We start from the raw sequence: 18393 nt of genomic DNA on the forward strand, positions 1-18393 counted from the left end.
AATGAGAGGAAGGGTGGATAGTACTTACGATGGCCAGGCTGTGGGAAAGTACGGAGACTGATAGGGGAAGGTGGGATGGAAAAAATTGAGACAATGAGGCTGGTGAAACTGGGAGAAGCCAGATGATGGGGGTCCTAAATGGAAGAGGAGCATGACATGGACAAAGTGGTGTTTCAGAAAGAAACAATAGAAATGAGGCCTGAGACACTAGAGGAAAAACTCTGGCAAGATGTGGTAACTGATCGGTACGTAAGAAGTGGAGACTCTAGTCCCTGCTGTCTACCCTCCAGATGGTGTCTGTTTTCTGTACAAAAGTGTCCATTCCTGGGGTGCCCGGGTGGCTCAGTTGGTTAAGCGACCAACTTCGGCTCAGGTCATGATCTCGCAGTTTGTGAGTTCGAGCCCCGCGTCGGGTTCTGTGCTGACAGCTCAAAGCCTGGAGCCTGCTTCAGATTCTGTGTCTCCCCCTCTCTCTACACCTCCCCTGCTCACGCTCTTTGTCTGTCTCTCAATAATAAATAAACGTTAAAAAAAATTTTTTTTAAAAAGTGTCCTTTCCTTATTCCTTCTCAAGAGTGATCAATTTGCTACCAACATGAAAAACTATATGTATAGTACAGAATGATTTCTAGTAATACTATTATCCATGCTTTCAATTTATAAGCAAGAAGGTTAAAAATATTAAATGGTAATTTCTACAGCTAAAAAATAATCAACTACACAAATGTTTTTCTTCACCACGATTTAAAAACAAAACTGATGATACGATTCCATCATGAAAGAAGTTTTCAATGGTAGTTCAAATACTTATTAGGTTCTGCCAATATCCATCTACTCAACAAATATTTACTGTGGAATCAATAATAAAATACTATGAATGTAATATTATTAACTTCTTTTTAAAACTCAATTACAACATCAGAGATATCCTGATGAAAGGTAAACAGCACTCAATAAGCAACCAAAAGACAAAGGTTCCAGATCTGGCTCTGACTTTAACTTGAGACCACATAGCAAGTAAATCACTTCATCTCTCCCAGATTCTGCAAGTGAGTCCCAAAGCAGCTTATACTGGTGGAATGCTTTTAGTGTACACAAATAGGTTTTCCTCTCCCATTTTTTACACTATAACTTCACTAACACTCTTAAGGTTGGACAAGATTGGCTTTATTACCTCATAATCTACAGATGAAGATACCAGACAGAAGCAATAAAGCAGTGATTACAAACTAGGTCTTTGACCCTAAATCTCATACTCCTTCAAAACACTACATTAGGCTTACCCTACCAACTTAATAAAATTATTTGAATGAATTACAGATAGAAAAATGCTGTAGAAAGGTAATGGCATTATACAAATAAAAGCAGTATTATTTTGTTTGAGTGGGATCAGGAGACAATGCAAGTTTATGGGGCTTAGAGCCTATACAAGTTGGGGGTCTGCTTCAAGAAAAAGAACACAAAAACAAGGTAAAGAGGGAGTCCCCTTGAAAGTGAGGGTCCCTACAACTTAAGCTTCTCTACCTTCAAGGTAAATCTGCTTCTGGATTAACACTAAAGAATTCACCAGTAAATCTACTAAGATCAAGAATTGCCCTCTAAAACCTAACTTTTGCTTTCTAAATAGTATGAAAAGAACACAGTGGATAAAACACACACACACACACACACACACACACACACACACACAAAATTATGCTTGGCCTTTATTCTCTCAAGATCATAATAAATCACGTAACAAAAATTTCCAGGTAGAAATAAATAGTCTTTGCTATGTCTATATTAGGATTAAAAGAACAAACTACCAACTAACAACAAAAAACAACTATAATGAAAGTGATGAGAATTATTTTGCTAAAATAAGCTAGAACATCATACCACACAATAATTATTGTTTTGCACACACACAGGTATAAACACACACACACTCATATTTACTCACAATTTGGCAAGCAAAAGATCTCATTAAAAAATTTACCTCGTCTCCGCCCATAGCTCCTGGCTGCATGTAAACACAGAAGAAAACCATGGGTATCTTTATCAAAATGGTGAATTTAGAAATAAAAAAATATTCACATAAACCTTTTCTAAGTATTTTCAGAATTAATCTGGAGATACTGTTCAACTCGACTGCAGAGATAATATATTAAAAAAAAAAAAGAAAAACCTTTATGAAGCACAAGTTAAAACATAATCTTAAAGAGAAATTCACCTGGATATGGCAGCCACTGACAAAGATACAATGGGTGCTTAAGTTACATAGTCTTATAGGGATTTATGCTGTGGTCCATTATCTGTATCAGATATAGACAGAGTTCTTTTAAATTTTTTTCTGATTAATCAATCTTCATTTGTGCTGTATTACCATCAGACATCACTTTAAAGGAAAACATTCATTCTAAATTAAAAACTGTAGTGTATGGTGGTCACTCTGAATTTCTTCACACATGCGCATACACACACACACACACACACACACACACACACACACACACACACCTACATATAAACCCCATAAAGAGTCCCCTAAAAACTATATAGAAATTTAATGCACAATTAACTCTGGTTCTACAGAATGTGATGTGTCTGTGTGAAAATTTCAGTGAAGTCTCTTTGGTCTCCCCATTTACTTTCCACACAGTATCACAAACGGGGGGAAAACCACATCTTTTTCACCTAAGAAGTGAACTGAAAAAGTAGAAAGGGATTCAGTACTGGGTACATCCCAGGGCATATTGAAAAATAAAATGCTTTGAAGATTTTCTTCCCTTTCAAAACTCAAGGCCCACAGAATGCATTATTACAACATTTACTAGAGCTAGACTATGGTATCATTCATATGTATATGTATATGTATATGTATATGTATATGTATATGTATATGTATATGTATATTGCAAGGATATCCTGTCATCTAAAATAACTTTCAAAGTAGAAAGTTTTTCAAATTTGAAAACTCAGGTTCTATAAAACAAATGAGAACTCTATTTAATCCATTTTTAAAGTGTCAATAACATGTTATAATATTAGCTTAAAACAAATCAAAACAAGAAACAGTGATAATTTGCGGTTACATTTGCAGTATACGGTAGCACTGAAGAAAACGATTTCTTTCCTAGAAAAAGAATTCAGACTTTTCAGCTAGAAAGTTGAAATACCAGTTGGCCTGCTAGTTCCCACTTTTCTTCAGACATCATACCCTCGCCTACACACATTTGGCCTCTTCACTTTCCCATTACATAAATATTAAAAAGAATTTTCCAGTTCAAGCCCTACTTTCTCCCTAACTTCTCCCATCACTATAACCTTCAATTAAAAAAAACACAACCTTTTCTGAATTTACACAGCAGTACTGTTTACATCACTTACAAAAGGAACACATTCCAAAAAAAGTAAAAATTAAGGAATTTTTATCCTTTTCGTTGTTGGGAACCTGGAATTCATCTCCCCGCATAAATATATTTGCATAAATATCTCCCCATGTAAAATTCATCTCCTTACATAACTACCATGCAGTAAGTGGTAGTTTCTTAGTTTGGCCCCCCAAAAGCCTACTTCATTTATAATAATAGGGATGAGTTAATACTAATAGACAGCACTATTAGATTAAGAGGACTTTGTATGCTTACAAGATTAAGTATGCTTTGATGTTGTACACCTATTTCTTTGTCCCTTCTCCCATCCCCAATGATGTCATACTGCCCAAAACCCCCACCACAAACCTCTATTTAGAGAGGAAATAAAACATTCTGTATTTCAAAATTACTCATTTCTCTCCCAAACAACAAATTCCCATTCTTTCATTATATCTGATTTTTGGCCAGATGCTCAAATGAAAAAGAATCTGATTACAATACCAAGGTACAAATGACTCATCAGACCTTAACACCCCTAAAGGATAAGGAGAATGCTGTTCACTTGAGTCTTCAACTGCCAAATTTTCAGGTAATAGAGAACATGAAGTGAATAGATCCAGTCAGTCTCGGGGGTGAGGAGGAGCATTCTGAGCTGAGGAGATGGGTAAGGCTTGCAAAAGCATACTTAGGAGTTTTAATCAAAGCTTCTTTAAACAGTTCATGATTTTTATGGATTTTTTTTTCATTTCTTATCAAAAAGACAGTAAATTGGTTCATGTCAGCTTGGTGACTGATACAGGGGCAAGACAGCATAAGGGATAGGCAACCAATTTAAAGCAGTTTTGTGAGAAGCTTCAATTTGTTTTCATCATTCATTGTGTAATTTAATTATGTGCAACCCTGGTCCGAATTTCAGAATTTTATCTATCATCCCTATGGTGATTATTATTATAGCAGCTAACACTTAATTAGTACTTGCTATGTTCCAGAACAGTTCAAAAGCTTTGCACGTATCAATGTCATTTAATATACCCCATAACTTTATGAAATAAGAATTCTTATTAGCCTCTTCTTATAGATGAAGAAAATGGGACACAAAATTAAGTATCTTGCCTAAAATCTTACAGCTAGGAAGTGGTGAGTGGTGAATCTAAGCACTCTGGCTCCAGAGTCCACACCTGCAACCACCTCACTCTACTGTTAAATGCCTAGAGACCAAGGTCATTATCTTGTATATCTTTTACTATCCTCTAATGCACCTGGTAGAATGCTCTATACCAAGTTGGTATTCAACAAATATATGTTGTTAGCTGTGTGTGTAATCAAGGGAAGGAGTAACAAATGCCTTGATGGCCTTTAGAATGTATGCCACCTCTGTTGGGTGATTAAAGATTTGCTCATACGAGGGCCACTTGCAAATAGACAAATTAGAGTCAAACTCTTCCCTAAAGGAGATGTAATGAAATGAACACCAAGGAGAGAAATCTGGGAACACAAAAGTAATGCCTTCTCTTGAGAACAAATATGATTTTTAAACAAGAATACTGAATACATAAACTTATCATGAGTCTGCACAAAATGATCCCACATAGAAAGAAAAAGGGGGGGGGGGAGTAAATATGACTAATTCCATTTGTATAGTACATTATATGCTAGTATGGATTTATACCAGATATAAGACATGATATGTATTCTAAGCAGTGCCTCTAAGAACTTTAATTCTTATTTAATCATCATCATCATTACAGATAAAGTTCTTTTCACCGTTTCACATATATTACTTTTAGAACTCACAAAAAATTACATTTAATTTTTAGAAATTGTGGTAGGTGTTACCCTTGGCTAAGGGTATTAACTAGAAGGCAGACTGAGGGGGGTTCTGGGGCGATGGTAATGTTTTGGTCTTGATCCAGGTACTGGTTATATGGGTGCGTTCAATTTGTAATAGTATATCAAGTTATATATTTATGATTTGTGCATTGTTTGGATGTATATTATAGTTCTATTAATAAAAATGAAAACATTACAAAAATTTTATTTTTAAATTGATTCACTGGGATAAAAGGTTATAAGATTAATGCAGAAAGTCCATAATGCTAACATTTTTATAGTCTTTAAGTCATAAATCTGGGGGTGCCTGGCTGTAAGAGTTGTAGTAGAGCATGCAACTCTTGATCTCAGGGTTGGGAGTTCAGGCTCTATGTTTCGTGTAGAGATTACTTAAAAATAAAAAAATCTTTTTAAAAAGTCATAAATTTGAATAACTCAAAATTGAAAAATTAAAGATTTTTAATATATCATAATAAATATAAAAAGGTACATGTACTTTACAATGAGATATAACAGAGTTACTCTAAAAATAAGTTTACATGATCAATGACTAGTACATTGTGAATGGTACTCTCATGTTAATGTTATGGTTTATTAAGCATATGAGGCAATAAAGTAAAATGAATTACCTGTTACTCTTATGACTTGACCTACACTTGGGTCTTAAATGGCTGCAGTCATACAAGTGATTCCTCAAGGGCATGTTATGATCTGATTTAAAACCTAAACTAATTCTTCAGCTACATAGATTCACCCAAATTTAAAGTTTCTCTAAGCAAAGTAACATCATATACAGATTCCACCACAGAGGCTCAAAAATGAGATAGAGAGACAAAGGGAAGAGGGCCAGAGAGAGAAGGATCTCTGTTCTATTGTGTATCAAAGTAGCATGCACCATTTCAGGAACTTAAGCAGTCCCTGGGATGCTATACTGATGTAAAACAAATGAACAAGATAAAGACCTTAGTACAACATTTAAAAAACTGGCTTGGAAATATTTGCCAAGACTGTTAAAAGTCAACTGCAGGAACAAATTGTTAATTACTTTCCTTGTTATAAAATCAGTTGCTTAAAAACACCTTATGAACTTATGTTTTGAATACCATTTCAGTATGTAAAATTAAATTCTATTCAAACATCTAATGGTCCCTTTCAGCTTCCATCTAAGTATTAGTCATGCAAAAAACTCCACCTAAGATGGGTTAAGATCTCAAAGGTAGTACAAAAATGCTCCCCCTTCTGTAATTAGATTAATTCCCAAAGAGCAGGAGTGATGGAGTTTGTTCCATAAATGCTCCTTCTCTTTGTCTTTATAACGACAGGGAAGACAGTTTTAGTCCAATGATTCTCAGATATGGCAAATTATAATTGAAAAGAGATCAATTTTTCCATAAACAATATGAACTTACATGTAAAAACGATGCTTGAAAGGATGGGATACATTTTCAACTATTATATTCACATAAAGTATTTGGATGTTTTAAAATCTCTTCCTCCTAGTCTTCTCATTTTGATTCTTACCCATTTTTCTCAGACGAATCTTTCTATTCAATTTGCAATCCTAAAAAGTAACATGAGCAGCTATCATAATATACATTTTCAGATGGGTAAACGGAGGCCCAGAAAGGATGACGGGCTCCAGGCTGTTCAGCTATGCAAAGTTGGGACTGAATCCAGTCCACATTGGTTCTAAACCATTTATTCTTTAAGTTGAGGTATTATTTACATTCAGTAAAACTAATTCCCTGTAAATTTGGACAGTTTGATAACAGCAGTTTGGCCACTTTTGATAATTATATATAGTCGTGTCACCACTGAGTTCTATCCTACAGAACAGTTCATCTTCCTAAAAAACTTCCTTGTGCCCCTTTGCTGTTGACCCAATCCCCCAAACCATGGTCCTTGGCAAACATAATCTGCTTTCTGTACTGTTTTGTTTGCCCTTTCTACAACTTCATATTAATACAATCAATGTGTTTGACTTCCTATACTTAGAATAATGTTCTTGAGCTTTATCCATGCTGTTACATGTGTTCATATTTTGTTTCTCTTTATTGCTGAGTAACATTCCATAGTATGGAAATACCACAATTTATCAATTCATCGGTTGTTATGGACTGAAATGTGTACCCTCAAAATACATAGGTTGAAGTGCTAATCCCTAGTGTGACTTATTTGAAGGCAGGATCTTTAAAGAGGTAATTAAGGTTAAATGAGGTCATAAGGATAGGGCCCTAATCCAGTAAGACTGGTGTTCTTATAAGACGAAGAGATACCAGGCATGCCCAGAAACACAGAAAAGGCCATGTAAGGTCACAGCAAGAAGGCAGCCAGCCCTCTGCCAGCCAAGGAGACAGGCCTCAGAAGAAACCAACCCTGCTGACATCTTGATCTTGGACTTCCAGCCTCCATACTGTGAGGAAATAAATTTCTGCTGTTCAAGCCATCCAGCCTATGCAGCCCTAGTAAAGTAATCTTAGCTATCAAGACTGAAGAGCCAGTATTTCAGTCCTTGAAAGCACTCGGCAATTCCCTTTAGAATTACTACAACTTCATCATCCTTTATTTATTTTTAAAATTTTTTTAAAAAATATTTATTTTTGAGAGAGAAAGAGACACACAGAACATGAGCAGGTGAGGGGCAGAGAGACAGGAAGACACAGAATCTGCAGCACGCTCCAGGCTCTGAGCTGTCAGCACAGAGCTCGATGCCGGGCTCAAACTCACGAACCGCGAGATCATGACCTGGGCCACAGTCAGATGCTTAGCCAACTGAGCCACCCAGGCACCCCCATCATCCTTTAAAAGTATCTGCTGTTAGTAGCATAATCCAAGTTTAATAAAAAAGGGAACTTCTCACCCCAATTTTTTTGTTTTATTTCATTATTACTACCACAGCACTATTGTTTTCTGGTAGTCATTACATTTAAAGCTGTTACTTTATGAATTAAAATCAGTATTTTTAATAGGCATTTTTATGGATTGGTCAGAAAAATCTAATGGTCATTAATAACATATGTAACTGTATCCTGCATCCTAAACAATTGAGTTTTTGCAATGTTCTACTTCACTGCCTAAAAAATCTTATAGGAACCCTAGACTTTTAGTCAATCTCCCAAACAAAACAGGAATTACTTCTGTAACCAAAACAAAGGTGTTCGACCTAGTTCAGCTAGAATACTTTAAAATGAGACTAAGGAGACTCACTTCAGCCTCTTCCAGTCTTGTTTTTTTCCCAGCAGAACTCTCTCTCCTCCCCAAAACAAACTCCAACAGATATGAAATATTTTGTTCCCCGGAGCAGCACCGGGATCCAGAGCCCAACCTGTCATGTACCCTTCTCCCATAGTGGCCTTTAAAGTACCTCCTTGGATGCTGGGGTTCCACAGAACAAGATTAGAAAACTAAAGATCTATACTCTATGGTAGGACCCTTCTTACAAGGTAGAAAGTTCCTTCTAATATGTATCTCTCTATTTTCCTTAACAATAGATCCCAGCCTAATCCCAGTTTTATTTGAGGGTCGTTGCTTTATCTTTTGGTTTTCCCTTTTCTATAACAAAAATACATTTAATTACTCTTCATAATAAATGGTTTTTCATAATCCATATCATTTTGAACATTCTCCTTTGGATAAACGTAATTTTCCAGGAAGACACTTGTCTGTGCAAGCTTCTCATGAAAACAAGGCCCTTCACCATCTGACCCCAACCACGTTTCAAATCCTCATCTTAGTCACACCAATTCAGTCCACTTTTCCCATAGTATCAATATAATATAAGTACTTATCTAGTCTGCATAAGAATCTAGATATCCATGTCTTGACATCTATTCCGCCCCGTAAGAACCCCTGAACTCCTCTGTCCATTTCCATCCACTATTATTTTTTCCATCTTGCCCAAAATGTAAGTTCAAGGCTTCTCTATACCATCTTGCAGTGTCCATTCACACCCAGTATTAGGTTAGTCTCCAAAGTACATTTACCATATAGGTTACTTATGGAGTCTCAGTGTATGGTATGTTATCAAAGTATCACTTCAGAACTTCTAAATTCATTTCCTAAACTCCTCATGAAAGCAAAAGAAAATCAATCTAAGTCTGTTGTATCTGACAAGATTTCTCTGGAAACAAACCTAAAGAATCTCTGCATTATTCTGTTATCCCTACTTGGAGAGAGTGTGCATGCACATCTCCCCACATCAGGTGATGTCTATGCCCTTCACATCTGTGGCCTAATAGCATTCCACAGCGAGTAACTATCACCTTACTTATATTTCAGTAGAACGATACTAAATGATAGAATAACTGCCCCTCCCCCCCAAAAAAGGGGAAGATATCAAGAAAAGTCCTGAGAATTCTAATCACATGCCAGAGTATATTATATTTTACACAGATCAATGTGTCCAGATCAGGTCAGGCCTATTATAGAGGTATGCACCCAAATATTTGGCATATATTCTCAACAAACCATCTTTTCTGAACCACTATGTCAAAATCTCATGAGGTCTCTTCAAACATATAAATACTCAATTTCTAGACTGTTCAGGACAGCCAACACTTGCTAATTCTACATTTCTGAACTCCAAATAAAGTAGGAACTATACAGAGAGAAGAGAGGGTAAACAAAATGGGTGCCAGTGTGCTCAGGAGCATAAGCAGAACCAAAGGCCCAGCCCCTTGGTCACTGTTCCTTGTGTCTTCCCTATCAATAAGGCTCTTCTCGTGCGGGAAGGAGGGTTCCTTCATGGAAGAAAGTTATGGAAAGGAACTGACTTGAGAATTTGGGAAGAGCTCCCGCAACATGGAGAGCTGCTCATTCCCCTCACCCCTGCCCTGACCTCCCCAAAACAGCTTCTTCTTCTGACCTGAACTTGGGAAAATCTTAGAGCACAATAAAGGCAGACCAAGCTTCGACAGGGAAGAAAGAATAGGAGGGAGTGCACAGCACAGTCCTTATGCTACATGATGCCTTCATGCAGAGACATCGGCAAGGAGTCGGAGTAGCAGCACTGGATCTCCCAAGAGGTAAATTCTAATTGTGGTCTTTTCTATCCACCTCTTGTCCACACCTCACAGCCAAGCTTGATCCCAAATCAATTAAATTACAGTCTCTGATGTTGGGTCACAGGTATTTTCTATTTTTGTTCCCATTTTGATTGTATAACTGGAATTAAGAATTACTGCTAACCCAAAGGGGAAGAAAGGAGAAACTAGAGGTAGAAGAGTCTTGGAAGAAGCAGAGGCTAGCATTTGTTAAGTGTGTATTTATTGCCAGGTTTGGTAACAGGAGCATTGCACACTTGACCCTACTGTTTGTAAAGAAGAGATTAAAAACTCCATTTAAAATTTAAAAACACAGGGGCACGTGGGTGGCTCGGTCGGTTAGGCGTCCAACTTTGGCCCAGGTCATGATCCTGCACTTCGTGGGTTCGAGTCCTGTGTCGGGCTCTGTGCTGATAGCTCCAAGCCTGGAGCTGCTGCAGATTCATGTCTCCCTCTCTTTCTCTGCCCCTCCCCTGCTTGCACTCCATCTCCCTGTCTCCCAAAAATGAATAAATATTTTTTAAAAATTATTTTTAATTTTAAAAATTAGGTAACTTGTCCGAGGTCACAGAGCAAGTAAGTGATGGATCCAGGATTTAAATTCAGATCTGTTTGGCCCTCCCAACACTGCATTATCCCCACTATACTGTGCATAGGATAACAAAGAAAAGAAGGCAAAGTTTCACCTCCTTAATTTTACCTAGGGATCATCTGCATACCAAGTCGTTGTTCAAATTTAAGACACTCATCTGCACATACTAAAGGTCTGAGTGAAAGAGTAGTTAAAACTCCTTCCATTAACAAGGGAGACTATGTTTTGAAAATAAAACTGATCACCTCTGCAAGTACATTCATTCTCCACAATCAATAAAGTATTATTTAGCTAACTCTTACTAAAGAAGCTAAATGAAACCTGAGTGATCTTTTTGGGAAAAATCCAAGAGTAGAAGTCACGTTAGATTAAGGAATAATCTCTCTGTCCAAGCCATAGGTGGCTACTAGTTGGCCATATGACATCAGCAAGTTCCTTTACCTTCTTCAGAAAAGGAAGATCCTGCCATGTTTTAAATAAGGCTGCGCTAAAGATGAAATGAATGACACGATTCTCAGCTTTTCTATCAAACTTCCCCCAAAGCAGAGGGAAACAAATAATGAAGCATTCTTAAAACTTGTTGAAATCTTAGGATACCCCTTAAAGTCTCCATCCAGGTTTATCTTAAAAGCTGCATGTCAGGGGCGCCTGGGTGGCTCAGTTGGTTAAGTGTCCGACTTCGGCTCAGGTCATGATCTCGCAGTCCGTGGGTTCGAGCCCCGCGTCGGGCTCTGTACTGACAGCTCAGAGCCTAGAGCCTGTTTCAGATTCTGTGTCTCCCTCTTTCTCTGACCCTCCCCTGTTCATGCTCTCTCTCTCTCTCTCTGTCTCAAAAATAAATAAATGTTAAAAAAAATTAAAAAAAAAAACTGCATGTCAATTTCATATGCTACCCCATCACATACCCATGTTTTGTTTGGATAAGAGAAGAATCAGGGGATAAAACTGGTGTTCAGGAAAGTAGGTTTTGACCATACCCTGCCAACCCATAAATGCATTACAAAGGCACAGAGGTCTACGAAAGCACTTAATCAACTGTTAATTGCTAGATCCAAATATGTTATTACCATCTTCCAAAAGGAAGTATTAAAAACAAATTTTTATAAAGGAACTATGGTGGACTGGATATTCTCTAAGGCTGTTACACTATGCTTTTCACAATTTCTTGGAGCTATCTTTCCCTCTCTGCTGGTCTCCAATATTGAGTACCTACTGAATAGGTTAGGCATTGTACTTGAAGCTGGTGAGCAGCTGTGAATAAAAGCTAATCTCTGCTCTCTCGAAGCATACATATTAAAGAGAAAAACCAGCATTAAATAGTCAATTATAAGTGTGATGAGTCCTATAAATGGGAAGTCCAGGTTCTACTGCCTACACAAGTGGAGAAAGCAAACAGGGAGGTCTGCAGGGGAAAGTAGGTAACTTTTCAGTTTCCTACATCTTTATTACTGGGTTGGAAGCACCCAATTCCTAGCACTTTAGACATATTCACACACACAAGGAACTTCTTCCAAAATCCAATTAATAAGTCAAGAATATTTCAGGCTTCACTTACTTACAATGTTCAATGTCAGGACATGCAGACCAGGTTTATCACTCTATTTGTCAGGAAAAGAGGCTTTATTTAGTATTCAGAGCAAAATTAGGGTGACAAGTAATACTAGAAAAACAATTTTCCCAAAGACAAGAATGTATTTGTGCTAAACTAGTATAAAAATAATATAATCACTCTTAATAGTTACGTATTTAAAGCAAAAGTTATTACCCTCAACCTGGAGGCAAAAGGTTCTGCTCCTGACTCCCTCACGTCACCCTACGCAATTCACATAGTCTCTGGAACCTCAGCTGCCCCCTCTGTAAAATGAGAAGGTCAAAACAAAACAAAACGGGGGCGCCTGGGTGGCGCAGTCGGTTAAGCGTCCGACTTCAGCCAGGTCACGATCTCGCGGTCCGTGAGTTCGAGCCCCGCGTCAGGCTCTGGGCTGATGGCTCGGAGCCTGGAGCCTGTTTCCGATTCTGTGTCTCCCTCTCTCTCTGCCCCTCCCCTGTTCATGCTCTGTCTCTCTCTGTCCCAAAAATAAATTAAAAACGTTGAAAAAAAAATTAAAAAACAAAACAAAACAAAACAAAACAGCAATGCCTTTAGGTCCCCTACCACATTCATAAACAGCATCCACTCAAAATAGTTTGAAACTTGAGTTGAAGTTATAACTTAAAAGTTATAAACTTAAAAGTTATAGAATATTGCATATCCCTATAATTACTATTTTTCATTTTTAAATTAGCCATTTTTTATAATATATTCATGCCACAATTGTACAATGATTTTACTTCTAAATCTGTTCAGATGGAAGCCAACAGCACTAGATCTTGTCTTCTAAAAGTTCAAAATACAGGGACACCTGGGTGGCTCAGTCGGTTAAGTGTCTGACTTTGGCTTAGGTCATGATCTCATGGTTCAGGAGTTCAAGCTCCATGTCGGGCTCTGTGCTGACAGCTCAGAGCCTGGAGCCTGCTTCACGTTCTGTGTCTCCCTCTCTCTCTCTCTGCCCCTCCCCTGCTCTCTCTGTCTCTCTCTAAAATATAAGCATTAAAAAAACTTAAAAAAAAAAATGAAAGTTCAAAATACTCAGAGACCATGTCTTCAATCTGAGAATCTCAAAATAATTCCTGCACCATTTTATTGCTCTGTTAAAAAATTATTTACTTATATCCACTCACAGTACACAGGAATACAATGTGCTCTTCAAACTTGGGAAAATTCCATTTGGAATTCTAGAAAACCTGGCTCTCTTCCCATTTTGGCATAAAAGCGTCATGTGTTCAGCTCGCCCTCTGCCACTTCCTCTCAGCTGAGCCCTTCCCCAAGGAGCTGGCTCCCAGCACAGAAAGAAGGGAGGAGGAAGAGGAAGCCTGCAACCACACAGGAGTCTCTGCCCAACTTGAAAGTTTATAGAGAAACCCTTTCACGTTTCCTCTTTCAATTCAACAAATGCTCTAGCAGCCCAGAGTTCAAACAGAAATATAAGCAAAACCTTCCAAAACAGATTCAAGGCATTAATAAGAGGGAAAAAGTGGAAGACGGCATAAACTAAAGCTGCAAGTTTCCTGGTGTGTCAGCTATATATAAGCCGTTGAACAATTGATGACCTCGGAGTTTCTCAAGCAGGTGAATGTCTTTGTGGTTTTTTAAGATATAAAAATTTTAAATCTTCACGGCTTGTATCTTGGAATAGACTAGTTAACAAGCTGAAAGATACTAGAAAACAAATGCCATGGAAGCTTTTTTAATTTAAATAAAATTGAAACACTGTTACATCACAAAACTATTGTCTAAAAACAAAATCATTCTCTGGCATATCTTCTCTGAATAAGACTTTGCTTCCTACTATCCAAGTGCAGCAGTAATAACACCTTATTTGTACATGTACCAAATCTCATCTAAATCTCACAAAACAATGAGGTAGTCAGAGTATCCTAACTGTCCTTTAATAGGTTTTTAAACGAGGAGAGACTTAGATTCAGAAACCTGCTCAGCTAGTTGCCATCCTTATCACATGACTCCTCCAAGACCTAAGCTCTTACTTTGTGTCCTTTGACTTGTAGGTCTGCTGACTTAAATCCAATCAGGAAAACATGTATCTAAATATAACCAATATAATATAAACTCATGTTTTGGAACATGCAAGAAAAAAAAAACTTTAAAAGGCAACAATAAAGCTGATGTGAGCAATCACAATAGCAGCTCACCAAAGCATTATCACCTAGTCAGGCATGATGCTAAGCTTTACAAGATTTATCAATGGCCACTTCAGTGACCATTACCTCCATTTTCCAGGTGAAGAAACCAGAGGCCTAGGAGTTAAGAATATGGCTGGAAGAATGGCTTGTAAGAAATGGAACCAGATCTGCCTGGTTCTAGACGATGCTTTTCCTGGCTATGCTCTTTTACTGCTCCATCCTCCAGTTTTACACGCCTTCCAGCTGCTTAGAGGATGCCTTCTTGAAGCTGAATGATCCTACCCTTTAGCAACACTTCTTCCTGTTTCTAAGTTCATACTCATCAAGCAACTCTCCTGATACTAAACTGGTTTTCCAAGCCCATTCTCTACTTCGAAAAAGAAGAGCTGACCGGTCAAAAAAGAAAGTGGATACTCTTGGCGATGATTATTTTTTAGAGTAAATTACAAGACCAGGCATTCTGGTTTTGAACATTAAGTTGACCATAACTTTTTGATTCACCTAACTAATCATGAAAGCACCAATATCCTTTTCCGAGGATCATCATAATAGAGAAAAATCATCAAGTCAGACATTAACCCTATACAAGCCCACAACTGCTAAGCTCAACTCTATACCTAAGAATTTAACAAAACAAAACAAAAGCTACTGTTACTGTTTAAAAAAAAAATCTGGCTGATAGAACTACTACATATATAGCTGGAAGCACTTGCACTAGCCTCCTTCCCTCTCCAGCAGGAAAAATAAAAATACATTATGCAAACTTCTGGTGTTTTTGGTGTTAAGGTGAAGAGAATGAAAGAATTACTACACAGAAAAAAATATATTACCAGTTTAAGTGGAAGGGACATGTTGTTTCAGAACTAATTTTATTTTGGAAATACCAGACAAGTGGCAGGTCTTACTGACAGGTCAGAATTTCTTCCCCCAATCTTCCCTTCCCTCCCATACTCTATAATACTTGAGGACCTAATATTTTTCGGAAAAAGCCAAAATTTAGATGTGTCCCTTAGTTTCCTCCCCAAAGGTTAGCCGGCTAATTCTTACCAGAGTCATGGTCTTGAATAGGGAAAATCAGTAGATTCTTTGCTAATTCTTCCAGACCCTACATGTCTACAGGTTCACTGTTTTCTAAAGTTGCTTTCCTATCCTCCACCCCGATTTTCTATCTTCTAGATGACACGAGCAGTGGCAATTCTCAGAGGAAAGGATAACTGGAAGGCATGCACTAAGAACACCACAACACGGGAAACTGGCCCATTCAAAGCTGGGAAGTGGTACTGAGAAGTGGAAATGCTCACCATGACTCCTGTTCATGCCCATCAAGTCAAGAGAGCCTAGAACATGATGTCTTTAGAAGAAATTTGCGTCTGGTAAAGTCAAGGAAATAAAATAAGGATGGAAGTTTTTTGACTGACAATGAATGGCAGCATTATGTACAGAATCAGGAAGCACAGATTTTGTAAAGCAAAAAAGGGTAGGAAAGAAGGAACCACAACTGACTGACATTTCTTTTTTTTTTTTTTAATTTAAGCATTGATCCAATTCTCTTTAATTTTCTTAGCCAGTCCCTTTTTGTCTGAAAATACAGTTCAACCCAGTCCCTTTCAAAAAGCACCAATAAAGTTTCGGCGATTTCAATTATTCCTATATGAAAGCTGAGGGGAAGGGAGACAGACAAGTCCCAGGACAATATCTGTTGGGCTGACAAATGGTAGGCATAAAAGGAAAGACAATATGGAGTTGTGCTTGTGTATGTGTCATATATGTATGTCACTAGATGAGCTAGGCTCAACCACACAAAAGGGAAGAAAAGCCGTATCACAGCAAATCTGTCAAAATCTGTAGGTCCCACAAGTATCTACCTACCAAGGATGATATTTTATTTGTTCCGAATAGCTGGAGTCCACTTTGAAAGAGGACTGACAGTAATGCAGATGTCGAGTTCTGGTTGCTTTTATGGTTTACTTTGAGGATCTTACAGGGCAGCACCCAGAGTCGTTTGAAGACAGATGCACTCTGATATCTGCCATAATGCGTAACTCCTCAACATTTGATATAGGTATTGGCAAAATGATCCTTTTGGTACTTTAAGAAAATATTACACGGGGCGCCTGAGTCACTCAGTCAGTTAAGCATCCGACTTCGGCTCAGGTCACAATCTCACAATTTGTGAGTTCAAGCCCTGTATCGAGCTCTGTGCTGACAGTGCAGAGCCTGGAGCCTGCTTTGAGTTCTGTGTCTCCCTCTCTCTCTGCCCCTCCCCTGCTCACACTCTGTCTCTATCTCAAAAAAATAAACATTAAAAAAAAAAATTTTAGGGGCACCCGGGTGGCTCCGTTGGTTAAGCATCCAACTTCAGCTCAGGTCACGATCTCATGGTTCATGAGTTCGAGCCCCGCGTCTGACTCTGCGCTGACAGCCCAGAGCCTGGGGCCTACTTCGGATTCTGTGTCTCCCTCTCTCTCTGCCCCTCCTCCCCTGCTCACACTTTCTCTCAAAAAATAAACATTAAAAAAATTAAAAAATAAATACAAAAAAAATATTACAGACTCACTGAATCTTCATTCTGAAAACAATCATTAAAGAGAACCTAATTCAGGGCTCAATTGGTTAAGCAGCCGACTCCGGCTCAGGTCATGATCTTGCACGGTTCATGAGTTCGAGCCCTGCCTCGGGCTCTGTGCTGACAGCTCAGATTCTGTGTCTCCCATCTCTCTCTTTCTGCCCCTCCCCTGCTCATGCTCTGTCTCTCTCTTTGTCAAAAATAAATTTAAAAACATTAAAAAAAAGAGAGAGAGAACCTAATTCAGTCCCCTTCTCCTACAGATAAGGAAATTTAGAGGCTAAAAGGTGGATTTAAGCATCATGCACATACTGGAAAGAACATAAACAAAATTTATTTGAAAGCAGTGAATTAAAGAAAATCAAATCAAAGAGAATTAAAATCTTTCAAAAGAAAAGTGTCTTTTAGCTTCATTTTGTACACAGAACAATCATAAATTACATCCTCTTCCTCTTGCAGAAGACGACTCACACCATAGCAAATTAGGTCTTTTCTAAAATACACACTCATTCCTTCAGGCAGACACACTACCATGCTGTTCTTTCCATTTACATTCAACTCTAGATCCCATCACCTAACTGAAGTGTTTTCACAAAGTTTCACAAAATTGCTGAGGCTCAGCAAGTTAAGCATGTTTATTAATCCTCACCCCAATGAACCTACTTCTAGGGAAAAAAACAGAGGTACCATAATCTAAAGGTAAATTGACCTTTCTTTTAAAAAGTAGAAAAGAAAGGTGGGTAGTTCTAGAATTTTTACTATTCCCAAGACCCTCCAGAAGAGTGGATACTAGCTATTTAAAACAAAATATGCATGCAGTGGATTGGGACCTGATCATCAAGCAATGCCAGTGGTTCTTAGCAGTGGCCCCTGGAAGGAGGCTACATCTCAGAACTAAAAGAAATGTGGAATGCATATTTTAGAGGTAACCTAAAATCTGCCCTAAGCAACTCCAATCTTAGGAAGGAAAGGGGTAATATTGTATATAACCCCAGATTTACCCAGTATGTGTCCTATGTGTATCCACAGTCAGCTTGTATATCTGGGAGGATGACAAGGAATAATCTGATGTCACTCACTTAATAGGGGGGAAAAAACCTAAGTCTTGAGGGATTCAATGGCTTTTATGGTCCTTCTGACAACTGACAATTTCTATTTAGAGACTGTTTTGCAAAGCTACTTGGTCCACAGACACTAGAAAGGAGAACTAATATCAGCCAGACCTTTCATCCAGGATTAACTAATACAATGACTTTCTGGTTAGAT

At 38.0% G+C, this 18393-nt stretch overlaps 1 protein-coding gene across 11 annotated transcripts in view; it reads right to left on the reverse strand.

Moving 5' to 3' along the window:
* CPEB3 (cytoplasmic polyadenylation element binding protein 3) overlaps positions 1-18393 on the reverse strand; it is a 197144-nt gene that overhangs the window by 95578 nt on the left and 83173 nt on the right. For 6 of the 11 annotated variants that reach the window (XM_043596981.1, XM_043596972.1, XM_043596973.1 and 3 more), the window contains one exon: positions 1979-2002. The exons of the other annotated variants lie outside the window; for them this stretch is intronic. In XM_043596981.1, the coding sequence (XP_043452916.1) occupies positions 1979-2002 (24 nt within the window). The remainder of the gene's footprint in view (positions 1-1978; positions 2003-18393) is intronic. 11 annotated transcript variants of the gene reach the window in all.

The sequence above is a fragment of the Prionailurus bengalensis genome, chromosome D2, assembly GCF_016509475.1.
Source record: "Prionailurus bengalensis isolate Pbe53 chromosome D2, Fcat_Pben_1.1_paternal_pri, whole genome shotgun sequence".
In the NCBI taxonomy this organism is placed as follows: Eukaryota; Metazoa; Chordata; class Mammalia; order Carnivora; family Felidae; genus Prionailurus; species Prionailurus bengalensis.